The sequence below is a fragment of the Chiloscyllium plagiosum genome, unplaced genomic scaffold (assembly GCF_037043375.1).
Source record: "Chiloscyllium plagiosum isolate Xiang-an unplaced genomic scaffold, Cpla_swu_hap1 HiC_scaffold_15, whole genome shotgun sequence".
NCBI classification, from domain to species: Eukaryota; Metazoa; Chordata; class Chondrichthyes; order Orectolobiformes; family Hemiscylliidae; genus Chiloscyllium; species Chiloscyllium plagiosum.
Window position 1 is genome coordinate 46804460 of NW_028270153.1, and position 27192 is coordinate 46831651.

Genomic DNA, 27192 nt, shown 5'->3' on the forward strand with positions numbered 1-27192 from the left:
GGTTGTTTGCGATGTGGAGGGAAATTTACAGGTGGTGGTGTGGCCTGTCTCCACCTGTGAGGTGGTAGTTACAGCTGCAATAAGTGACAGATATCTGCAAAAATATCCTTACTGATGTTCAGATGTCTCACATGTTGTTCCTCACTGAGGATCAGGTAGGACTAATACCCCTTTTACACCCTGAACAGATATAGTCTCCTTCTAAGGATCCTTCTCCTCATCAGATTAGAATCCCTACAGTATGGAAACAGGCCCTTCAGCCTATACCAACCCTCCAAAGAGTAATCCACCCAGACCCATTCCCTCACCCTATATTTACCCCTGACTAACACAACTACCACTATAGGTAATTTAGCATGGCCAAGTCACTTAACCTACACACCTTTGGATTGTGGGAGGAAACCCACATAGACACAGAATGTGCAAACTCCACACAGACAGTCACCCAAGGTGGGAATTGAACCCAGGTCCCTGGCGCTGTCAGGCAGCAATGCTAACCACTGACCAACCATGCCGCTTCTTTAAGCAGCTTGTCCCACACTGTGTGGTCGCTATTCCTTCCGTCAGTTATTTTTGTTTTAATCCAAGGGGAATGGCTATTAGTACACCAATATCTGTAAGTAATTGGTTTGTGCAAAAAGAGATAGCCAAAGCACTCCTACACCTTTTCTGTATACCTTTGCAACTTTATACGACCATAGAAAACAATGACCAGAGGAAAATTCGCCATCAACAAACCTGAAGAGAGTTGATTAGTCTTTTTAAATCCTTTCTGCTGCATGAAGGTTCAACTGTGCAAGATTAAGAGAGGGGTAGGTTTAAGGTTCAAAATTGCAACATTGGCATCAAATCAGCACCTTACTGATATGATACCCGAATTCAAAGCAGATGCCATTTTGGTCTTACAATAATACCCAATGCACCCACCAGTTCAGATCCCAATGTTGAAAATCACACAGCCAAACCTGACAGAAAGTGAAATGTAAAGTAATTGGGAGTGATGTGTAACATATCATCTGACCTTGTTAGTGTAATGTTGCAACCAAGGCAGTAAACTGTATGGTATAATGTAGGTACTTCAGAATAATTGCCCAAGTAAACAATGTTTACAATATCTTAATTGAAAAGAACAGATAGAAAAAAAATTCAACAATAAGAAACCCTTATATTTAAAATTCTGTGGGAAATTGGAAAATGATTGTCTCCAAGGAATATCTTAACAGAAAATTGAAAGGGTTTCTAGCTTTGGGGATTTTGCTTACACAAATATGTTGAAAGTACCAAGATTAAGGCATAACACCAAATTTTGAAAAAGGTGGCTCAGTGGTTAGCACTACTGCTTCACATCAGCAAATATGTATGGAGGCTTCACATACCCTCTCATTATGACGGGTAGATAGGCAAAGTCTTTTCCCTGGGATCGGGGAGTCCAGAACTAGAGGGCATAGATTTAGGGCGAGAGGGGAAAGATATAAAAGAGACCTAAGGGGCAACCTTTTCACACAGTGCGTGGTACGGGTATGAAAAGAGCTGCCAGAGGAATTGGTGGAGGCTGGTAAAATTGCAACATTTAAGAGGCATTTGGATGGGTATATGAATAGGAAGGGTTTGGAGAGATATGGGCCGGATGCTGGCAGGTGGGACTAGATTGGGTTGGATATCTGGTCAGCATGGACGGGTTGGACCGAAGGGTCTGTTTCCATGCTGTACATGTCTATGACTCTATGACTCTATATGCAGGTAAGATGGATTGGGCCATGCTAAATTTGCCCATAGCGTCTAGGGGTGTGTAGGCTAGGTGCATTAGCCATGGGAAATGCAGGGTTTCGGGGAGGGAGTGGATGTCTTTGAACGGCTAGTGTGAACTCAATGGACGAAATTGCTTGCTTCCATTTTGTAGGGATTCTATGAAAAAGCTGTTCACTGATGCCAGCAACTTGCAAAATGGAAGTAGAACTGAATAAGCTCTTTGAGTAGAAGATATTACATAAATCAAGTTCACAAAGTTTGATGAAATAAAGGCTAAATGAAGGGCATCTTCTACAGGAGATTACAAAGAAATTGAATAAGTGCCTCTAATGCAATTACACTCATTTAAAAGTCCTTTCTGCAGCAAGATCAGTTTGCCAATTATCAACATGGTGTAAGAAACAGAAGTAGAACTTTATAACATAAGTTTTAATGAAACTCTTTTAAAGAGAGTTAAAATGACATAAAAATGACATCACCACCAGTCATCTGGGTTATATGCAATTGAACTTCATCTGCATTTCTATATTCTTTTGTTTTCATTGTACCTATCACAGCTATTCAATTAAATGCTGCAGAAACCATGAACAAGAAAAATATTAATGGGAGAATTTTTCTGAACAAAACAATTCCATGGCGCTCCTTATTTTAACTAATACATCGGAATATAATAATCTTTCACCAGGGCATTTCTGATTGGGTTTGCTACTCACGGGTGTATTTAATAAATTATAAATACAACAGGCTGCTATATTTTGAGTTTTCTGTACCAGAAATAATTGAATTACATGGACACAAACTTCTAAAAATCTTTAAAAATGGTTGGCAACATTGCTGCATCCTTATATGAATGGTTATTTTGTTGGTTGCTTTTTCCTTGTGATTCAAATGAAAGTAAAAGGAATAATAAAATAATTCTTCTTAGTTAATTTTAGTTCGTAAAGATGTTTTGCTATTTACATTTCTGTAAGTGGAACTCCACAAAATGGCTTCAACTTATTTTTTTAACTCCTTGATGGGATTTGGGCATCATTGGCAAGGCCAACATTGTTTCCTGCTTTTAAGAGGGTAATGGTGAGTTGCTTTGTTGAATTACTCTGTTGCAGTTCTTATGTTCTTGACACATTAATAGTACGATTGGGGAGAGAGTTCCTGCATGTTGACTCATCAATGATGAAGAAGCAGTGAATTTATTTCTAAACCAGGATGATGTGATACTTCAAGCTGAACTTGCTGGCAGTGTTGTTCCCATATGGCTACTGCCTTTTGCCTTCTAGGTGTGAGAGATCAAGTGCTTGGGAGGAAATCTTGTTAAAGAAGTCGTGGTAATTTGCTGCAGTGAATCTTGTAAGTATAACATACTACAGCCTCAGTACACATTGTTTGATGACAACTGTATCACAAGAAGAACACATGTTGTAGTCCCAACTGCACTACAGCAAGGTATTTCTTTTTATCTTGCTCGTGAAGGATATAATAGCATTTCTAAGATGAAACAATGATCCTATGAGCAGTCGAATATCCAGCTACAGATTGCTACAAAGCTAGAAACAATGTTGCTTATACAGTCAATGAGAAATCTGTTCAACCAGGTCCCACATAGCTACAAAAATTAACAAAACCATGATACAACTCCATGAAGATAATGTGGGAGAAGTGTAAGCAAATGCTGGCAAATACGCAAAATGCTTCTCGTTCATTGAATTAGTGTCAGACATTGCTACAACCAATTCCACAATGGCCAGTTTGACCACTAACGCTTTAGACAATGGAGCTTTCTGAAGGCTATCACTATAGCCAATGGGCTATCATTTATTTCTAGTCAATGCATGGAGTTCATGGTAAGGAATGAAATTCACCACCATTTGACATCATCATTCAATTGAATGGTGGCATTTAATAAGTAATAACTGGTAGACTGAGAGCGAGGAAGAGAGATTGTATTCACAATCCATTCGTGTACTACTTCACAAATATCAATCCATCCCACATTCTCTGATGGAAATAGTCTGGCCAAATTTATGATTGATTGCAATCTGCAATCTTCATTGGCAGGTGACTATTCTAACTCATCACCAGTATCCAATGGGAATATCAGAGTGAAAGCAAAAGATAATGCAAATTGGCTAGGTAAAGCAAAGATGTACTTCAACAAGTGAATGCAAGTAAGGAAACAATTATTTGAAATTGGAAATTGAGTTTGCAACAAATGGTCAAATTACAATCACAAGCTCATTACCATCTCAATCATTGGAACAAAGTAAATCAAGTATTTGTTCCATATTAACTCTTAACTGTTGGAGGATAACACAAAGTGGAGTGAAATGTTTGACAGCTGGCAGGTGAGGATATTTTGAAGACAGTGGTTTTGAGGATATGATTCTTTTTCTTATACTTCCCTTCCTACAAACTAAACACCTTTCAAGGTTGACTCACAATGTTAAATTCATTTCTGGTGTAATGTTTGGCACTGTCTGGATTATTTGGTAAATTATGTTCAAAAGCAGAATCAGGTTTGTGCAGAACATTACATTTTGAGTTTTCAAACACCAGATGGTTGGTGTTTTCAAACATCAGTGCAATCAGTACACTGCTAGCTGCGAACAATCAAAGGGACATGGTCTATTAGTCATTGAGACATATGGACCTAGCATCATATTTGCACTGAAATTCATATCCAATGTTACTCACTTGTGCAATATACAGAACTGCTTTGATTATAGTATCTTATTATGGGAGAATCCCACACATGTTTATTGAAGAATAGCAGTGTGAGACAGGTAGTTTCAACTGTTGCTCAGATTTATGAATGGTTTTGGTATTCCTTGTCTTGTCATCAAGGTGACATGGTAATGGAGGGCTAGTGGCTTATTCATAGGTTGCCAATAAGATTGGTTTTTACAGCATATGGAACTGTTGGAATCCTAACATGTATATTAACCAGAGAACGCATCTGATGTGAGGTAAGTAGGCAACAAATCTAAAAGACTGGTGGACCATATCAAAAACATATTCCTTTGGTTGTCTATAGCAGGCATCATGCAAACTGCTCATCCAGCCAGTTCTTGCAAATCTCAGAACATAGTGCCCAGCACCAGATGTGATTTTGCTATTGGACAACATTAGTTAAATAATCCAGACTACACTAAGAATTACACCAGAAACTGGTTTAAGATTATCAGTCAGGCTCAAAGTGCATTTCATCTGTGTGTGCAAGAAGCTACATACATTCATGCATGAGAATAGTCGGCGTATGGTATTTGTGTGTCCATGACACATTTTCACTGGGAGAGGGTTACAGAGACTGCTAATCTCTGCTGCATTCACCAGGACAACAATCTGACTAATCAGAATTTACTTGCTGCTGTGAGGTTCATCAGCTAGATAGGATTGACAACTAACTGATCCAGCTAGATCTCCATGCCAACTAACCATGCAGCATAAATTGGTGATCCCTTTCAAAGTTTGGTTGCTTGCATCACACTCTTGAAGAGTGTAAGACAAAAAGCTATAACTTTATGCTTTTTTTTAGCAATGTTTACATTAGTTAACTGTTTGGTGCTGTGTGGTTCCTTGACTGCTTATTGTGCTGTGCATCAAGCCTGTGGGTGACATTACAGAGGAACTGAAAGCAAGCAGTATAAGAGAGCAAATATTTTAAAAGCATTAAAATAAATCTGTTCACACATAGAATCTGGTGTGTCATTTATGAATATATCTCTGGCACAATACAGCGTCTTAATAAAACCTGGCAGATAAAATACAACTGCCCAGGAAAGGCACATGGCAGTTTCAAGCCAGGTAACCACAGCCACCTTAATCTAATGACCCTTCAGTCCAATGTTTATCAACCATATGCATGGAGGTTGAGGGTGACCAGACAGAATCCCATCTGAGTCTGACTTGACACCCACGTATTAGAAGTCACCAAATACTGATTGCAAAAATGATTCCTGAATGATGTTTCTCCTGTTTGGTCCATAGACACATCCACTAATCACTGTGTCCCCTCCACATCTTGCTAATCTGGCCAGTATTAGTTAATTCAGTAGTGATCAAAAATCAAATGATTAATTTTTTAAGGTCTTCATAGCTTCTATGGTGCATCTACAGTCGAGTCATGGAAGAGCCAAAACACAATCTTATTTTAAACAAAATACTCAATATATTTAAATATTTGTTCACAGATTAGATACCTATTTTGAAAGATAGCCAACATAAACCCACAAAATGGGATGCTGCAGATTTTAATGTGCATGCTATTAAAATAAAACAGTGAGATTTAGCTTCTTCTGTACACATGCACTACCATCAAGTTCTATGAGATCATAAAACTGCAGGATCTACATAGTCAGCTTTACCACGAACGCTTTAGTGGAATCATAATGAGCTGTATAAACCCCTTTGTACAGTGCCAGATACAATATCACTTTGATCGTTAATCCAAGGAGAGGTGAAAATGGCATTTTTAGTATCAATCTGTGATTAATAGTTATGTGCAGAATATGCAAAAAGATTCCAATTTCTTTTAAAAAAAATTCCCAGCCAAATTATAAAGTTATCAGATTAGCAATGTTAAGCGGACAGTTTTCAAAAAAACATTTCATATGCTGAAGTTATGAGGTTCCTGATTTGGAATCCACTGAATTTTCTTCATTAAAATGCACATATAAGTGTGTAAGATGGAATATTATAAGGGTGAGCTACAGCGAGATGTGGCAAAATTGGCTGACATATGTGGCAAGGCCCTTCTTAAGGCCGGGAACAAACTTAGACCGTCTTTTATGTTTTTACAAGTGACGTAATGAGATTCTCGTTAGGCAGTGGTGAGTTGCCAATTGATGGTGATTATTGCTTGTTAAATGCCTTGTTAACAGCCCAACTCACCTCATTAATATTCAGCTTCCCATTTTATCAAACTCTCCAAACAAGCCTACTGTAGGAAACTACAGTAAGCATTTGGCAGATTCAGCTCACCACTTGCTATGAATGACTATTGCGTTGGCAACAGAGTCAGCAATATCTCAGGGCATGCTCCATGGGGATTAGGCACATGCATCCAATATCTGCCAGCCTCCAAGGATTCTCACTGCACATGTCTGATCCATTTATAGGATGTTTCTGCATTTCCATGCTGCATCTCAGGTTGCACTGACAACTATCATTGCAATGCTGCAGCAAGGATGCTATGTACTCATAGACTGGACGGGACTGCAACTCCATCACAGTGAGTCAAGGGCAGCTCTGATAACATTCCAGGCCCTGTGGGGGTGGTCAGGATCAGGATCCTTTCCTTGTAATTGGTGAAGAGGTGTCGTTCAGACAGCACACCATCCGTATTGACTCTTTCTGCCCTGTTGTAGGCTGTTTTCCTCCTGGAATAAGGGAAAAGGTAGTATGGCAGGAGATGAAGGTGGATGGCACAGATATTATTGTTGGTGCAGGTGTGGCGTTGTCCCAAGTGAGAGAGTAGTTGGCTCAGAGGGCATACAGGCTTAGTGGTGACAGGGTGAGTGACAGCAATTGGGGACGATATTGCAGATAATAGCAAGAATTGGAGAGCTTGAACCTTGGTGCGTGGTGTGTAGAGTAGCAGAGTGAGTGTGAACTGTCAGATAAAATGGTGGAACTTAGCCTAGTGGACTGGAGAAGGGCAGTGACCTTTACCCTACAATGCTGGGCATTCCTACAAATAGTTGAGACTGGTTTAACCTGAATGACAACCTCAGAGCAGGCTGGCATGGTCTCCACTGTTGCTCCCAGGGGAGGAGAAAGCCTTGTGTCAGCACCAATCCCTCCAGCAGGACTTCAAGGACCCTACTCTCAAAGCGAAGCACTAATATCCCCAGTCTTCCATGTCGACAAACGTTAACAACTGTACAGGGTGAATTTGGACTGATAGTGCTTGTCCAAGTACATAACAGGCATTTAAATATTGCACAGTCACAGGTTATGGCATTACATTCTGGGATATCTGCTGAGTGACGAACTGTTCCAGGAATTGTGCATGATATGAAATTGGATGTGAGACACCATAGAGGCATGGTAGTTAATTAACGAGGGTTTGGTAAGATATGGTAATGACAAACCCTCCAAAAAATTCAATGCAACTTGCACCTAGCCAAAAGAAAATCTTACAAGCCTATACTCTTATCTTTCAAATTAAATTTCAGAAATGACACAGGATTTACAGTCTGAAGTAAGCTGTTGAAATTTTTTGAGGCTTGATTTTCTCCTCAAGAGATAGAACTATTCTTTTTTGCAGGGATAGCATACCTTGTTTGCGTGGTTACAAAAAGAGGATGCAAGACTGCAGGATCTAAAGATTATCCCAATTCCCTCTCCTCCTCCCCAGTGCAAACTATTCCAAGTGCTTTTCTAACATCTGCAGTTATTCTGAGTAAACACTGGGAAAATTCAATATACTTTACAATGAGGTCCTTAATTCTCTTTCAAAATGCTATAAAAATCAACAGTACATTTGAGACCAGAAGGAGCAATAAAATATAGAAATTGTAAAAATAAAATCTAACAAGCAGATTCCTGATACTGCTAAGTCAGGAAACTACAGAATTAATTTATGTGTTTGGCTTTATATTAAATTTGAAAAGAAATATGGTACAATACAACTTTGAATTAAGTATTTTTGAACAATCTCCCATCTACATAAAGTTTAAAAAAAAAGCAGCTGTAACAAAATTAAAGATTCTACCACAGCATTGCTAATTCATTGTGCATGTCTCTGAAGTAGGGAAGGGATTACTCTAAATAAAATAGAAAAGTCATTTTCTTCACAGCACTAACTCAATACATCTAATTCTCTTTATATGCCAAAAATAGGATCAATAGCTAATTCAGGAGATAAAATGGCATCTTCTGACTAGATAAAAGCTGTTTACTTGTCAAAGAGCTTTGAAGTTCCAAAGTATTGTATCCAGAATTATTCTTAAATTTAATTCATCATTTTCTTTACAATTCCATTTATTCACTCATTCAAATGGCAGCAGTGGCTTCTCTAAATTATCATTGTAGATACACAGAAAAATACTGATGCTGATGGAGACCATTTGGCCCGTCATATCCGAGCTCTCTGAAAGTGGGCTGTCCCATGCAAACCCACTTCCAAGTTCCTGGTTGGTACATCTGAAAATTATGGGAATCTAAATGCACATCCCAGTGTCGAAAAAGATGAATAAGGGTTTTTGGTTCTGTAATGCTCCTGGAAAATGAATTCCTGTGCTCTACAAAAAATTCTCCAAAACCACTTTTAATCTTGTGAACTAAAATGTCACAAAACCAAGAGAATAAAAATTAAAGTGAATGGAAGTTTATGATTAGAAATATTACGAAGTACAGTATTAGAAAAAAGTATTATGCTGTCCTGTTAGGTAAAGCCCGAAAATCAAGGTTCAAAGTTATGTACTGCATCTATTCTGCTCTAAAAACACAGCCTTCTAAATTAACACCTTCTTTGCTAAATCTTTTTCTGAATATCACAGTGATTAATTTCCAAGTTTTAATGCAAAAAATAGTGTTAATCTTCATTTTGTAAGATGATGGTTTGCATTATGGTGACAACCTGTGTGAAGTTCACCTGGTGTGTCAGGACCCTATTCTGGCATGACAGTCTCTGGCACGTTTGCTGCAATGAATTAGGAAGACGCATGCTAGTGTCTCTTTTCTCTGGGCCCTCTTCTCAGCTAGGCACCTCTTCGAAAGTCCTTCCACACAATAAACCTCCAAGAGGTCATTGCTGTCAGCAACATTCTCCCAGTTGTCAGTGACAATGTCTTCAATCTTGACATCCTGTGAGCACGTATCCTTGAAGTGCAGGAGTGCCCTGAGAAGTCTGGCTTTGTAAGCTCATAGTATGATATCTATTGTCAGACTGCTGTTCTTCTACACTTTCTTATTCATCTTGGTGGATTAGAGCTGCACATTGTCAATGTTGATGGATGGCAGTTTGGCAACATCCTGGATCATGATATTTGTCTTTCTGATGCTGAGGGTCAAAATATAAGTGAGGGAGTTTGTCCATTTGCAACCATTAGGTGTTCTTGAATATGTAATGTCAGTGCAGCATACAGCAACCTTTTCGTGAGGAGTTGTTGACCCTTGGATCACAGGGAAGCAAAGCTGATCAACTTTTCTTTAGTTCTTGTATGCAATTACACACCTTTTTTAAATAAGCTGAAGGCACATGACAACAGCAAAAGGCCAGAAGACAAGCTTGTTTGACACACTACAGATCTCAAATGGTTCAGACGTTGCCCTGCCATATTGAGCTTACCGACCATGTTGCCACGGAAACAGGAGATCACATTGAGCTGCCTCAGTGGGCAACCAATTTTCTCAGCTCATATGGTTGAATGCTTTGGGAAAACTGATGAAAGCCAATATAGAGTGGTTTTTTTTAAAATTATATTTTATGAGATATGGGTATCGCTCTGGCTTAGCTAAAATTTACTGCCAGTCCTTAACTGTCCTGGAGAAGATAGTGGTGAGTTGCCATCTTGGACTGCTGAAATCCTTGGGGTGTAGGGATACTCACAGTGCTGTTAGAAAGGCAGCTGCAGGGATTTGGAGAGATTTCTATTGCAGCTGCTAGACTGATAACATCATGTAATTTCCAGATCTTCCAAGTTCCAGTTCTGAAAAAACACTGATTTGATTTGATTTATTGATTGTCACATGTATCTTGTTATAAAATACAGTGAAAAGTGCTGTATGGCGCCATCACTCTCCAACGCCATCTTAAAACACGGAATAATAAATCAAAACATAGAATGTAGAGACAGAAAAATGAAGAAACAAAACAAGTGTCCAACTTCACAGTCGTTCTTGTTAAGTGCTCCATCATCAGCCATGGGCTGGTGGCCAGGCCTGAGTCCCCTTCGCCGTGCGACTGCCGCTGGAATGAGTCACCACTCTCCGGCGCCACATTTGGCCAGACTTCACCAATGCTGCCGGGTACTGTATCAGCCCAAACCCAACTCCTCTGCCCACCTCACCGATGTAGCTGATGATGCCATACCAGGGCCCAAACTCACCATTGCCGCCCTGTCTATGAATATGAGCTAGACACAGATGCTGCTGGGAACCCAAACTCACCTCTGACGCTGACGCCATAAGTCCATGCTGCTGGGCCCACTTGTTGCCGCCAATGCCATCGCCTTGATCAAGCTCTTCACCAAGAGGTAAGTAAAACAAAATAGGAGAGAAAAAGAAACAAGAGGAGAGAGGAAGAAAATAAAAAGAAACTAAAACAAACGCAGTAGGATTGGACGAGTCCCCTCATGCTCTAAAGCCCTACTCCACCACCATCTTGCTGGAATTCACTGTCACTGGGATTCAGGACAGCACTGGACAAAACTGCTTTCCAAAAACCCGTTAACATCAATGTAGAATTTGACTTGTGCAATCAGTCTACTAGTGATTTTTCTCTCCATCCCTCAACTTTCATTAAAGTTTGCATTTCCCTTAATGTGCTGTGTTTCAGACTTTGACCTGTCACAAAGGCTTCTCAGTTAAAAAAGTAAAGTTGCAAAGAGCGGTGGAAAAATGTTCACAAGATGTTCACAAGTCAATTGTAATGGCTTTCTACGCTAATGATGCATTCTCCTTTCACTCAAAATTCCTATCCATCACAAGGAGGAATTACACATGCAGAGCAAAGGTCAGCAATAATAGCATGTGCTCACAAAACCAGTACTCAATATAAATATCTTCAAATAAAGTCTTATTAAGAATATAGTGAAACTATTTATAGTTAAATTATACTAAACTATATATTATCTCTTTCAAACTCACTGAAGTCATAGCATCACATATACTGCAGATTTAAAGATGTCATTAACATTGGTAGGATTTGCATTAAGTCACAGAATTGTAGCAATGATACTCCTGAATAATAATTTGCCCACCATTATTTTTGATCACTACTGCTGCCAAAGTATTATCCACAATTATAAACATAACTCTCACTTAACCAGTCAAATTTACAAATTGCAAACTCATGGGAAGTGACAACTTATCCCTCTCAAAGGATTGCTTTTTTGAGACTTGATATTTTCTACTCAATGTAAATGGAGCTTCAACAAGTACTTGGGAGTGGTTCATTATAATAGAAGCTTTGTAGCAACAGACTGTGCTATAATGAGATTTGACTGTGGCATTATAATCCAACACATAAATAGCAGGCTTACTGTTCACATAAGGTTTGTATTTTGATCAATTGCATACATATGATCACCACGCTGTTTGAATCCCTTTTATTTCACAATAATAATGTTATATTGAACATGAGCAATTATAAACAAACTGGATATTATTCTGCATTTTTATGGTATTTAAATTTAGGTGATAGGTATTTGTTATGGGTATTAGGTTAATGTCATAATTATATACTTGACTATTTTCACTGGTTCCTGTTGTCCATTGGGGCAAATGGCATTTGTTTTAGACTGTTTCATGGCTAGTAAAATTAACAAACTTAATTCAGCTGCTTATGACAAAATATGTTCTTTGAAGCTCTTTATAAGTTATCAGTTTCAGCAACAGCCAAATTTTATACACAAACTATATCTGCTAAAGGTGATGGTTTATCCTGATTTCACATTTACCTTTGACAGAATTGTCCACACCTCCTTCAACATCTCTCCTCCGCTGATCAGCTCAATGGAATTGTTCTCTACTTTTACCTCTCTGATTGTACCCAAAGCATCCCTAGCAATGGCTTCCCTTCCAGACATATACGAATGCAAACAAGATTCAGTAAAGATCTGACAACACCCACCTTCTCCTCTGTATCAACATACTGTCCATCAGTAACATCATTTTTACCATGAGTTCAGATTCCATATATATGCTGTCCCCTTTGCTGCTTCGATCTGCGTTGTCAGATTTTTATCTAACATCTGGTCTTCACTGAACTTTAATTTCCTCCAACTAAATATTGGGAAAACTGAAACCTTTGTCTTTGATCCCTTTCACAAATTTAGCACTATCTCCATTGACTCTAATAACTCCTAAATCCATGGCTAATCTTTTGTGATGGAATCATAGAGTTTGCAAGCTCAGTATGTGAGTCAATCCTGAACTGAATTTCACAGCCATTTGTATCCATCACCAGGAATGACTTCTAGTCTGTACAGTCACCCACATCTACTGAGGGTTATCTATTTTAAACTATCATCTATGCTTTTGTCATCTCTAAGCTTAAACACTCCAAAGCTGAGAGAGCCTATATTTTAGACTGATGTTTAAATCTTGCATATTTATTTTGAAGTGGCAGTGAGGTCCTCTGAGAAATGATTTCTCCTCCTCTGTAGAAGCAAGTGCACATGTACAGCAGCATTAGGATTGCTTTTAATAGTGTTTTGATTATCCCTGGATTAGATTAATTATACAGGACACAGAGGGTCCAATCTCAATTGCTGAATTATTTGATCTCGACACAAGCTGCTCTGCTGGCAAAAGTTCTGGATTAGTGGTGCTAGAAAAGCACAGCAATTCAGGCAGCATCTGAGGAGCAGTAAAATCCAAGGAGCAGTAAAAGCCCTTCATCAGGAATACAGGCAAAGTGCCTGAAGGTTGGAGAGATAAATGAGAGGAGGGTGGGGGCGGGGAGAAACGTCGATTTTACTGCTCCTCGGATGCTGCCTGAACTGCTGTGCTTTTCCAGCACCACTAATCCAGAATCTGGTTTCCAGCATCTGCAGTCATTGTTTTTACCTGCTGGCAAAAGTGACAAGGGAGCAAAAGAAAATCAATCGGGGTTGTCTCTCCTGATAACTGTCTACTGATTTCTGCTAAAAGTGCGCCCATGCAGGCATTAAGTGGAAACATAGTAATGTAAAATAATGCCTCCATTATTCAAATCACTTGCTGAGATTAAAGTTCACACCTAAATAATTAAAGTTTGATTTCAGAGGAGTCTTGGGGCTCGTGGAGACTCCAAAGATTGAAATTCTTCCCTAGTTGAAGGGATATGTGACTGATAGAAAAATTGAATGCAAAAAAAAGCTCCTCTAAATTTACAGAGAGTTCGCTACTCTGACAAATCTAATGACCGGCATTAATAGGTCCAATTAAGCACAAGAGAAACCAGGAAAAATTACTGAACTATTCATGTATTTGTGTTTGTCTTTTGAAGCAAAGATATTCATCCTCTGGAGTGTTTGGCAATGTTCCAGCAGGTATCCAGGTGACTGCTCAGGTTGATGCACACCTGAAAGATTTTGTTGCAGTAGAACAGAAGACTACAGACACCAACTGAGTTTTGGACAAATTGCTGGCTCAGGATCTTCTGTTCTTGCATTTCCTGTCTGCCTTTGATATGTGCTTGCTTTCAAAGAAAGTCACATTTCTTAAAATTTCAATGCACCAGGTGCAGTGAAACTAACGTTAAAACTCCTAACGAACTTCAGACTGTCTTCCTTTGACTGCTATGAGAGCATACTCCAGATTCAATCACCCCATTAAAGATTTGCTTTTGTAACCCCCTATTATCAGGCATTGTGGCCACATGACCAACCTAACTTGTGAGTAAGCAACATAAACGTAGATGGCAAGTAAAGTGTCTAGGTCCTGTTATATCAAATCAGCTAGACTTATTTACTATGTCTACAAACACAAGTCTTCTAATAGGAGGTGACTTTGCAAGTGAATATACTGAAGTTCACTTGAGTGGAGGAGTTCAGCTACAAGGAGCTGAAGTGATTCCAATCAGCAGCAATATCAATTTAGCATGGCTTTCACATAGAGATATGAATCTGGATCTTTGATTGATTTCTTGGATGAATGATCACATTACTCAACAAGACATGGCATTTAGGAAATATGGCTGCTGAATTGCTTCCAGAATCTAAGATGCAAACCCATCTCTGTTATTCCTGGCAGGTATGTTTATGCAGAATAAAGATATCTTATTGAAGCTAAACATATTGTCCCATCTGTTCATAATTACAGGTCAAACTTTCACGGAGATTCACACAGTATTTTGAAATTAGAAGTTTTTTTAAAATGAGTTCAACTTTATTCAAGTTTTAAACAGATTAAAATTGAATAGAAGGTGCCTATGAACTGTTCAATCACTGCAGGCTTCAAAACCCGCCAATTCCTGTTAACATGTAAAAATGTTAACCAATTGTGATTGATTCATTTTGCAAATATGAACTAATGTAACTGACCTGTTATATATAAAAGAAATCTCAGCTACTTATTCTGGAGAGATCACAAGTGTACCACATGGAATCTTTTAGAACTTCTAAGTCTTTCCAGCAGAAGTTTGGACATGAACCAGATGTTTTTCATGCTACCTTTGAACTATGTTATAAGCGAACCTTCCAGCTTACATACGGCATGTTTTTAGATCTTTCTATATAAGCTTCATGTACCTAATAAAACTGCATGTGTTTATGTGTTTTAGAAGCTATCCTAAAAAAAACTAAGCACAAACATCAGCTAGAAATCTAATGCTCAAAGTGCTAGGTAACACATTGGTTAAGGACCCAGGCCCCAGATTCCACCCTGTGCACAAGTACTTTCAGCAGAAGTACTACCTAATATTTACCCCTAAGTCAAAATTACCAATGGATTCTGAGTGAAAGGACTAGGCCAATATCAAATCACCTATTACTAAATCATACGCATATGCTTACAGCGACACTAAAATGAAGCTCAAAATGATTCTTCTGATAATGCTTTTCCAGTTAGAAAAACTAGTGATTGAATGATTAATGAACCAACTGTTTACTTACCTTTCAGCTTTGTGTTACTCTTCTACAATTTTCCAAACCGGTTGTGGGCAAAATAAAGATAAATATGATGTGACTCATTTAATTGACAGCCCTGTGATGGAGCTGACTGATTTTATATGTTGCAAGTTGGGAGAAGGTGAGGACTGCAGATTCTGGAAATCATTTTCCAGCGCCACACTTTTTCACTATGATGAAAGTTGCACTAGTAATACAAAAGGTGAGCATTTAGCCCTATTAAATTTAATTAAAATGATCATTGCTTGGAACCTAACTGAGACAGATAAAGTATTTTTCTGTTAAGTATTAATTTAAAAAAGGAATGAATTTATTCAGTCTGTTTCCTTTCTGATTGAATAAAAGTGCACAAAAAAATAAATTTAGAGATAATTATGTAACTGTATGGTATGGGAAATTAAAAATGACTGAACAGTGTGGAGAATGCACTTTTCTGAAGTGAAGACTCCAGTTATAAATTTAGAGATGTGTACAGAGGTATCTACAGTGCATTTAATCCTTTCATTTCACAGTTGGAAGAAATTATTGCTATAAATGATGAAAAGAAACAGAGGGGGAGTCATTTTCTTAGCCCTGGCATACTGTTACCTTTCAACTTTATGAGTACACAAGAGACATCCAAACGAGATTTTATTTTAAAAGGATGAGTCAAGGGACCAAAATGTTAGGTTTTTTAAAAAAATCTGACTTATACTTTGAAAATATTCTTATATTTCAGTTGCACCAATAGATTTAATGAAGGAATTTAATCTTACCATCATCCAGATATGCCTGGTCAAGGTTCTGCGGTTCTTGCTTCACTGTGACTCCAGTAACTGTAGTTTCCTTCTCCTGTTGATCCAGTATCAGTGGGAGCTGAGATGGTGAAGCACCATTTTTTGAGACCTTCTGGATTGCATTGGATGTTTGCTGCTGTTGCTGAATCACGGCTGCATATTGATTTGGGCTATTTTTTTGCACGTGATGTTGTGGTGTAGTGGACCGCACAATGGGCACATGTGCATCACTCTCTGAATACACCTGGCGTTGGTAGTCCTGCTGGGTGCTGTATCTCAACTGTTGGCTGGTTGGTGAATGGTGAATCATAGAAGATAGCTGCTGATGGGTTGGGGAGTGTTGGATCAGAGACGCTTGATGATTTGTTGGAGAATTGTGGATCATGGAAGAAGACTCATGATTGTTATGGGAATGATGAATTATGGTGGAAGACTGATTGGTTGGAGAGTGGTGTGTCATAGAAGACTGGACAGGTGACCCAGCATGCACCAATACTGATTTGTGAGCATCTTGAATTATGGGAATAGATGGCACCATCACTGCAGTTGGTTGATAGCCAAGATGATTAGGACTGCCACCTTTGGATCTTTGATAGACAACTCCTGTTGGATTCTGCTGCTGATACTTTGAATCATGTGAAGAAAATCCAGTACGACAGGAAGCCAAGCTTCCTGCAAGGCAGGAAGTGGGATTAGTGACCATTACAGGGGTCATGACTTGTTGTGTAGAATAAAACTGAGACATGGTTCTATGATGTACAGTGCTGCAGAATATGGTGTCTTCACACTCATCTGTTGGCTCTGTTTTAATTATAGGCACTGAAATAAATTACATAAAAACATTTTACCCTCAGCTCTCATTAAATTTTTGAAAGCAAAATGTAGGCACAATCCAAATTGCATAATCTATTAAATATATAGCGTTTAAAAAGTTCAGGGCTTATAAATTAATTGGTGTTAGCTTTGTTGAAGTAAACTTAAGCAAAGGCAATCAGGCAGGAAAGTGTGTGTGGGGAGGGTGGGTGAATAGGAGCAAAGGACACAAGTTACACAAAGACCATCAGTGACACTTGGTTTGAATGTGAAGCCAGAAAAATACTCACTCATCTCGCAGCTCCACATTTAAGTACTCCTCTTATCTAAACATTATGTTGACAATTTGTGGCTGCTCCTCTAAAATTTAAGTTAGTTTGCATGTAGACCTTGATTTTCAGAGTGTAACTAGCTGAGGACTACATTTGTTCAGGGTGAGACATTTATGCATAGAGGACCTTAAATGGGTGTCTGGCCTCTTATTTGTAAATGCAAAGGGCCTAATGTCCTTTTCAAGGTCAGAGGTGTCAGCTTTTCTCTTGCCTGGATCAAAATGAGGCACAGCATACCTCTGTTTCATTATAAGCCTGTATTATCTGCTGATTAAGCTGGATGTATCTATTTAGCATGAAAAAAAAAGTATGGTGCTATCACATTTCTAGGCTTAAATGTTTCACAAAGAATTTTGATTTAATTATATTGCTTTTTTTAAAAATTTACTTGTGGTGTCACTAGATGAGCTAGCATTTATTGCCTGTCTCTAGTTGTCCATGAGAAGATGGTGGTGAACTGCTTTCTTGAACCACAGCAGTCCATGTGCTGTAAGTAGACCCACACGCTGTTTGGATAAGAATTCCAGGATTTTGTTCTGGTGACACAAGAAATGCTGATATAGTTCTAAGTCAGTGGCTTGGAAGGGAATTTGAATGTAATGGTGTTCCTATGTATTTACTGCTCTTGATTTTTTCTCGATGGAAGTGATCATGTGTTTGGAAGGTGCTGTCAAAGCATCAAGTGTCACATTATTTCATGTGAAATTATTCTTTTTTTTTAAAGCAAGCATATCTTCAAATGCATTCTATGATTAGAATATGCAATGGTATTACATGTTTAGTCTCAAACTGACCAATGCATACCACGCAATGAGACACCAGTCAGGAGAGATTTTGCAAATTAAGACAGCATTTTAAAAGTGATTAAGGACCTTCTCTATTCTTTTTGTTTAAATGTTTCAGCTTCTGAACTTCAGATCACTCTCTTAAGTGAAGCTTAGCTACTTTAAGTTTCTAGTGCAATTTCGCTGGCTCTGATAACTCAGTATTTCTCTGATAGCAAGTCAGATTAGCAGAAAATTGCTTCAGGAACGAAACTCTTCCTGTGACTTCATAGGTTGATCCTCATATCTCCAAAAAGCAGTTGCACATATCAATATTACAACTTGTCACAACTTGTAACAACAAAGTACCTTATTGGAAAATAGATGATCAGCAAACATTAAAACAAATGTTTTAATGCTTTTCAATTCAAAACCATAAAATTATCAGTTTTTAAATCAGACTGGATGTATGCAGTAAACCTCCCTAACAATGTGAACTAAACTTAACCGAATAAACATCTCAAAAGATTGCAACCAATCCAAATCAATTTGACTCAAATCACCTAAAATTGCTGAACAAGCCCAGTTGATTAAATGCCCGAGTTGCTGAGGCTTCCTGGATTTTAACTTTCAGCTATATGCAAAACTAACCACCAGTCTTGCACATAAGTAACAAAATGTGCACAATGTGTATTTGTTTGAATGTGGCTTGGCTTTTGCCGAAAGCTTTAGGGAAGGCTAAAAAAAAATGCTTGCCAACATTTGTATTGAGTTAGCCTGGAGACATGATTCAGACTGCAGCTGGGTTATTAATTCAATTCCTTGGGGCAGATTTTCCTCTCCCCCTATGCCCCAGTGTAAGTCAGATGGGCAACATGTTTCATCCAAATGCCAACTTGAACTTGGCTGAACCCAAACACCTTTCCGGGTTCAGCTGTATTAAATGCTTAGGACGAGAGGTGCATTGATGTCTCTCCAAGTCATTTACCTGCAGGGAGATACGTAAATCTCTGTGGTTGGCTCCTTTTCCTTTTTCCATTAACAACACAGAAGTTCACTTTAGCTGGTGTGCGGATATGTTGGTTCCGATAGCGTGGAATTTCAACAAAAAGAATGTTCTAAATAGCAAAAAAGCAGAACGTGAAAAATATAGCAATTGTATGGCACCTGGTTCATTATTTTTGCCATACTATAAAACTCTGTAAAATAAAGCAAATGACTTATTTTAATCAGGATAAGCAGCAACTAGGTTAATGAGATTTTCCTTCCCAAAATTTTAAAAATTGTGGTTGTAGTGCTCAGTTTATAAACCTGAACAGTAATTCATCTGAAAATATACATGCTGTGTTCATTATTAACTTTTGCTGTTTAATTTGTTTGCAAACATTAAGGAGCTCTGTATCCAACATTTGCAGACATCACATCTTCGCTGTTGCTGCACAACTGTCCTACCTTGGTCTGTTTGGTAGCCAACAGTCAACTGTACAAAGTCAAGATTCTCACAGAAATTTCCTTGCTCTTGATCTTGTCTGATCTATAATTCATTGCAGCTCTTAAAGAGCAGGATATAATAGTTTCAACACACTGTCCTTTGTATGTGGTAGGCAAAACAGCACCAAGGACAGTAAAGTCAAAAAGGGCTGGTGTGATATTCTAATTATTTTCAAAAGGACACCAAAAAGATTTTGAAACTGAACCTTGGAATGATTAATGCCATTATGTCCTCAGGATTAACTGTATTGAGAATTTCAAACCATAGTCTGCACTCATTCTCTGAGTGGAAGCAGTATATTTTTTCACTGAGGGAATGGGAAGTCAGAATAATTGACTTCAGTTATGGAGAGCCATTGATAAAGATCTTTGAAGAGGGTTACAAACCTGCCCTCTTAAGGAGGAGTAAATAGAGCACATGCTGCATTGTGCAAGGGTCCAAAAAGCAGAAAAGTAATTTTTTTCTTTACAAACATCTATAACAGTAAAAACCTGTAATCATGAAGCATTTAAGCAAGTTAATTATGTGAAGAATATATGATTAGGTCATATGTTCATATTTTCTGCTATGCAGCTGGAAACAAAAGCTCCTTTAATAAGATACAACAAAAGTAATTGCACCCTACGGTGAAAATAGTTACAATCATAGAATCACTACAGTATGGAAATAGGCCATTAGGCCCAACAAGTCCACACTGACCCTCCGAAGAGTATCCCATCCAGACCTACTCCCTTACATTTACTCCTGACTAATGCAGCTAACCTACACATCCCTGAACACTATGGGCAATTTAGCATGGCCAATTCACCTAACTTGCACATCTTTACACTGGAAACCCAGTACACCCAGAGGAAACCCACACAGACAGTCACCCAAGGCCTGAATTAAACCTGGTGAGGCAGCAGTGCTAACCACTGAGCCACCATGTTGCCCCTATCATTCTATCATTACTGACATCTTTCTGTAACTTCACAGAACTTTATATTACTCCTAATTAGAGTTATGTACAGTAATATCATTTCATTATTGCTTAAAAACAAAAGAATTGTGATCTAATCAATCATCCTTAGCATTTAGTTGCTCATCAATGCAATTTTATAAAAGTCTAAAATATTAGTGTTAAAGGATTCATGCAAATTCCATTGTCAAAAAAACTTCAACTTCTTCGAATTGGGTTTTCTATTTTTTGTCCAGTCTTCAGCTGACACAAATATTACCAACATTTATTGATGGATGCAGACAGCAGGAGTCTTGGCTCACCCATCTCAGGAGAAAGTCCCAGCAGATGTGGGGTTTTATTTCTGGGTTGTTGGGGACTTGATAATTCAGGTTGGGCCTACCACACTGTAAGAGTTTGGAGAAGGCAAAGGGGTTAAAGTGAGCTGCTCAAAGGGCCTGTACCTGGAACTTTGTCCTGATTGAAAAATGATATCAAAACGGAGAATAGCCCTCAAAACCTCGTCCCTCTTCACCTCCCATTCATTCCAATGCCCCATCCATGTCAACACATGCCACCTCATCCACCCCACAGACCCATCTTGTCCCCTCATAACCTTTGTTTTATATTCGCAGCTGGGAGCCCAGAAATCCATTAGCCTGTTGAAATGGCTATGCCCCAGAGAAAACAAATACCCAATTAACAACTCATTTCTTGTAATATGTTCTGTCAATTACACAAAGTTTATTCAAATTAAGAAGGTTTTAAATGTTTGCAGGTCCTGCTATTGGTATTTTAAGTAAAATGGATGATTAACACTTTCACTGGCTTTTAATCATCTTTAGTGACTTTTTTGTTAAATGTTTTTCTCATGCATACTTTTGTTAGCATAAGGTTCACTATTACTATGCAGAGTACATGAGTTGGGGGATGGGGCAATGGGTATAGGAGAGACATAGCTTGTCATGGAGGGAATGATGAGCCGGGGGTGAGTGGAGGGGCTTATATTGACATAAAGGGCATGGATAAGGCCTTCTAAATGAACCTTTTATAAGTTTCATCCAGATTATGACTCATAACAGCTCCAAGGGACTGTGAAATAAGAGTTGTTTAATGTGTTTTTGTGAAAATTACAGGGACTAGGAAGTATCAATCCCTGCAATGGAACCGTACAACTCAGGAATGCTGGCTTGTGATCTGTACCAGTCAGCACCCTTAATCAGCACTGGGGCCACAGGGACGAGGAATCCAAGCCTCTTTTCAGACAGTGTCTCCCGTTCCAGGAAAATCAAGCCCTTGATCTTCCAAACTTCTGTTGCATTAAGCAGGACTGAGAATTCTAATCCTAATGTGCTGTTAGATTGAGAACTAATATAGGTTGAGCAAGAACAGGAGCAAATGATATGCAAGACTTACTGGAGGACAAAACATGCACACTGAACTTTGAACAATTTATAATTTCTCGAAATAGAGATCAAGAAGCATGAAAGACATGTTTGAGCAACATTGGTGTTGAGGCTGGGATGAGGTGGGTGAACAGGACCCTGAATCTAGGTACTTTGTAAAGTTTGAAGCTAACTTCCAGGACAAGCAGGTGGCTATACATGCTGGTTGAGTCTGAATGGACGCCAATAAAATTGGCATGCAGTTAGTGGCATGGCAATGGAATGTCGAGCTTTCATCTTTCAAATGTTCATCTTCAGGAAATTTTAACTCATCTACAATTAGTGGCAGTGATTTAATGAAGTTGAAGGAAACTTGTTGAAGAACAGGAGGAGCCCTTTGCTACCTCTTTTAGGGAAGACTTGCCACTCTAAATGACATTCAGATATGTCAGTGGACAGCAGTCATTCTCCGCAATCAAACCAGCAGTGAAAGCCCCACCCACCAAAAGCTGCCAACTAATCGGAGACCAGCAGCTATACTGAACAGCATGGTCATAGGGAAGGTAGCAGCTGATGCTGATGTGATGCCTACCAGAGACTTAGTATTGTTACTGGATCCCAGGCCACATGTGAGTGATGCTACGGGATAGAGGGTTCATGGGGAGAATGTCAGGGAGGAGGGAGGGGAGAAGGCATTAATGACCCACATAAGGACCTCAATTTGCTGTTGAATGTAAAAACCATCCTCACCATCAGCGTCATCAGAAATCATCCAATTAAATACCCCTGACCTCCACACCAAAATTCCTGCCAACTACATTCGGCCTTATATTTCAAACAAGTTGTCTGACAGCATAAAGGTGGTAGCTGGAGTTATGGACAGTTCTGTAGCAATAGAACTGGGTGCCACGTTTAAAAATGGAAGCAGTGATGTAAACAGCCGGTGATGATGACACCACACATTATTGTTTTAAACAAAATAATGGAAATTACACACAAGCTACAGACTAACTAATATTCAACATCATTACAATGGCTATTTAACTAGAAAAGTACATTTGTTTTAATCTGCCCAATAACAAGTTACTTCTTAAATGTGAAGATTTTTGGTTAGTTCTGAATTATCTGTAATCCTAGCAATGCTGTATTAGTTAATGGCAGTTGAATAAAAAGATTTTTATGTAAAACCTAAACCTTATCAGCAATTTTAATCAGTTTCTGACAAGTTTGTAATACTTACAAGGGTTAATTGTATTTATTTAAATGAGCCAATATCTTCCTGTCATTAAACATTAATGGAAATCCTTTCCTCAACAGATTCTTGTCATTTGAGGGAGAATGCCCTTGCAGCTTCATACTTACAGGTTGGCTTTTATCTTTATCCACTGTTGCCTCAACCTCCCATATCTGCTGTCCATCTGAAAGAAATGTTTGAGCACAACTGAGATTGAATGATATAAAAGCATTATAATTTAATTATTTTTAACATAGCAATGTTCAGTTTCAAACATGAATTCATGTCACTGGGTACATTTTAAGAGACCATGCTTGCGAAAAACATCAACAACTGCATAACCAGATGATATTTCAGCCTATTACATGTGGAAGAGAAGGTGAGAAAAAATAAAGGAAGAGGGGTGTAACATCTTGTTAGAAGTGATGCCCCACAATGCACAAAGGACACCTCCTCAAAGAACATTCTCCTCCTTTCGTTTCACCTTTTAAACAATTGTGAATAAAAATGGTTTGCCCACTCCCACACATATGCCTATGCAATCCATAGTATAGCAAGGGTAATAGAGTATTCAAGTCAGTTAGCTTGGTATCAACCTTAATTACGTGCTAGTTATTCATTTAAAAATGGCAGAGCGGTTGCCAATTTCAGGTCTGCCCACCTATTATACTTTGTGGAACTTACTGAAATGAACATTACATTGAGGAAGTATTTTTGCTATTTTTGCAATGCAAAAGAGATAATTCATAATCATGTTATAAAGAAGCTTTTAGGAAAACGTGGCCAGAATATGATAACATCTTACATTAATTTTGAATGTGATGCAATTCAATCAGAAACTAAGGTATTAAATTTTAACAAAGAAAACATATAAGCTATGGGGGGTGCAAAATGGGTTTTGGTGCATTGGGGAACTACATTAAAACTACACAGATAATATACATATTTTATAACAAAATATTATCCGACAAGTTCTTTTAGGCACACAAAACAGCAAAGAAAACATTTCAATTGTGGCTAATAAATGAAATTATAGATTCTGTTAAATCAAAGGAAGAAGCCTTCAAGATTGCCAAAAAAATGGTAATCCCAAAGATTTGGAACATTTCATGATTCTGTAAAAGTGGGCTACAAGTCGGATTAATAATACTTACAGATTGTGTCTGACAGAACAGGGAGCTGTAGGTAAAAGCTTCCAATACAAAGAAATAACATACAAAAACCACAAGCTAAATGAATGTAAAATTAATGGCAGTATGTCACAATTTATATCTGAAATCAATGGCATGAATATTACATGGAGAAAGTGAGGACTGCAGATGCTGGAGATCCTTGGGTGCTGCCTGACCTGCTGCGCTTTTCCAGCAACACATGAATATTACATGCCCATGCTTGCTGTGTTTTGGGCAGGGTGCACATAACATAGATCTGAAGCCCACCACTTTCTCACGTTTACCCGAGCTCACCTCCAAAATACAGAAGGTGGATGGGTGCCAAAATCAGCACTCATTTGCCATATGGAAATGAATAATTAAAGGTCCACTATAGACTCTTATTGATACGATTGTTGATGTTGACACTGCCAGCCAATCAGATATAGTACTGCAAGGCTTGCGGACTGGTCACTTTAATTTCTGTCCCATTGTAATTTCCTCCATAGGAAAAAGGAGTAGGCCATTCAGCTCCTCAAGCCTGTTCCACAATTCAATGTGATCATAGCTGATCTGCAGCCTAACTCCATATTTCTGTCATTGGCCCATATCCCTTAGTACCTTTGCTTAACAAAGATTTTCACGAACTCATATTTAAAATAAACAATGAATCCAGTATCTACTGTCATTTGTGGAAGAGTGTTCCAAGCATCTACTACTCTTTGTGAATAGAAATGCTTCCTAACATCTCTCTGAAATGGTCTGGCCCTAATTCTTAGAATATACCCCATTGATCTAGAATCCCCAACCAGTAGAAATAACTGTTATTTATCTAACCTTTTTCTCTCCTATCAATATCTTGGAGATTTCAATCAGATCAACCTTAACCTTCTAAAATTCTAGAGAAAAACAGGCTTAATTTACATAATGTCTCAACATATTTAACCCCTGTAATTAACTCCATTGGAATTAGAATGAAGAGAGGTTTGGAAAATAATAGATGCGTCTTTTCCCATTACAACAAGATCTCTGTGAAATTTTTGGTCATTACAATAATTTAGACATAGAGTCAGTGCTGCCCATTCTGGCCACTGGCTGAAACCTTGTTAGAGGGGGTGATGGGTGTACGGGGAAAGGAATCAAGGATCTCCGTTGCCACTCGAAGGCGACGAGCACCTCTTCAAGAGAAGGTGTAAGGAACTTGAGGAAATTGAAAAAAAAAACTTTGGAACAGATCCAGGCAGATCACTGATTGGAAACCAAAGTTCACACAACAGACAGAGGGAAAGAGAACCTGCTGACCCTGAAGGCTAGAACCCTTCCAGATATTTCCTTCACCAATGAAATGTGGTCAATATAGGAATTCAGCTCCTAGACGGTGTGCAATGCCAAAAGAAACTCAATATTTTAACACAATAGTCAAGGTAACAATATTCTCTGCTTACACCCTTCATTCTCACAATAATGACTTCAATAACTTTCCTTCACTCTTTTGCAATGCTTGCACCACATTTTATATTTGGCTGAGGCAGACACATTTTATTTAAGTGTCCTAAAGCTTAGAAGTTTTAATTACAGTTTAACACCATCTGCTGCACCCTAAACAACTATGAAGAAGTCCTATTCAATACGATAGACAGCGTAGTTCTGACACCTTACACCTGTGAAACAGACATGACACCAATAAAATTTCCAGGCAATTATTTAATGAAGCAAAATCACAATTTTTATCCATATTCCCACTGAAAACTGTTGCTGAAATGATTAACGTTGACATTCCAAAAATCAACCATTATGTCAACTGAAGCACTTCACAAAATTCAATCGATAACTTAATACAGTAACCTTGAAACTGGGCTTTTCAAATATTAGTTTCAGAGAATTAGCTCCAAGTGCTTGAGTGAAATTTCTTTTACTGCTGCATTTAAAAGGAGAAACAAATTTGGAAAGATGAATTTCATTTGAACTTGTTCAGCTTTTGCCCACTAATGGTTTTAATTTAGAGTTCTATTTATGTTGGATGCTGTTGTCCCTACACATTATTTTTTCTCCGTAGAGCAGGTGTTGTAATTTAGGGAAATCGCCCTGACTCACATTTATCAGAATTTTGCACTTTCAATTGACATAAACCACGACTTCATTGCAAAGAATATTCTAATTATTGGTTGAAATAAAAAACCCAAGAAGTTTTGAATGATGACATTAATCTATTATATTACATTGTACTAAAGCTGATTCTAATTCTTTTCATGAAAAGTCCCATACAATGACTAATTTCTAATTATTCACCACATGCCATATATTTTAGGAAACTGTAATTATAGCTATATTTGATATATTTGGAAACACGTAACATTTGATTTTCTTTCTGGTTAGAAGGATTCCATTTAAATCAATACCAAACAGAAAGTGTAACTGTTCTGAGAAGCAACTGGTCTCACAACATAATTTTCAAACAAACTGTCTATTTTTAAACTCATATTTGGGAAATTTTAAAGCAGAAGACTGATCTTGTGAGGCTCCTCCTGCAGCCTGGAACCATGTGGGAGGTTTCAGGTCCAATTCGCTGAGCACCACGTTTTGTGACACACAATTTTGTGGCACAGAGTGAGGCTGCACTACATGCAAGTGCCAGCCTCATTAACATTATCCTATGATTAAAACCAGATCCTCAAGTCAAATCCCATGATTTCAAGCAAGGCTGCATTCACAGCATATATCTCACCTACATGAAAATATTTGCAGCAGCACCATTGGGATCCGGTCTACTCAAATAAACTTCTT

General features: G+C 38.3%; 1 protein-coding gene across 3 annotated transcripts in view; it reads right to left on the reverse strand.

Annotated features, from left to right (window-relative positions):
- The window catches only part of nfatc2a (nuclear factor of activated T cells 2a), a 176463-nt gene that overhangs the window by 40523 nt on the left and 108748 nt on the right, over nucleotides 1–27192 (reverse strand). For all 3 annotated transcript variants that reach the window (XM_087994939.1, XM_043710247.2, XM_043710246.2), the window contains exons 7-9: nucleotides 23386–23441; nucleotides 19198–19327; nucleotides 16280–17119 (exon numbers count right to left, since the gene is read on the reverse strand). In XM_087994939.1, coding sequence (XP_087851065.1) covers nucleotides 16280–17119; nucleotides 19198–19327; nucleotides 23386–23441 — 1026 coding nt within the window. The remainder of the gene's footprint in view (nucleotides 1–16279; nucleotides 17120–19197; nucleotides 19328–23385; nucleotides 23442–27192) is intronic.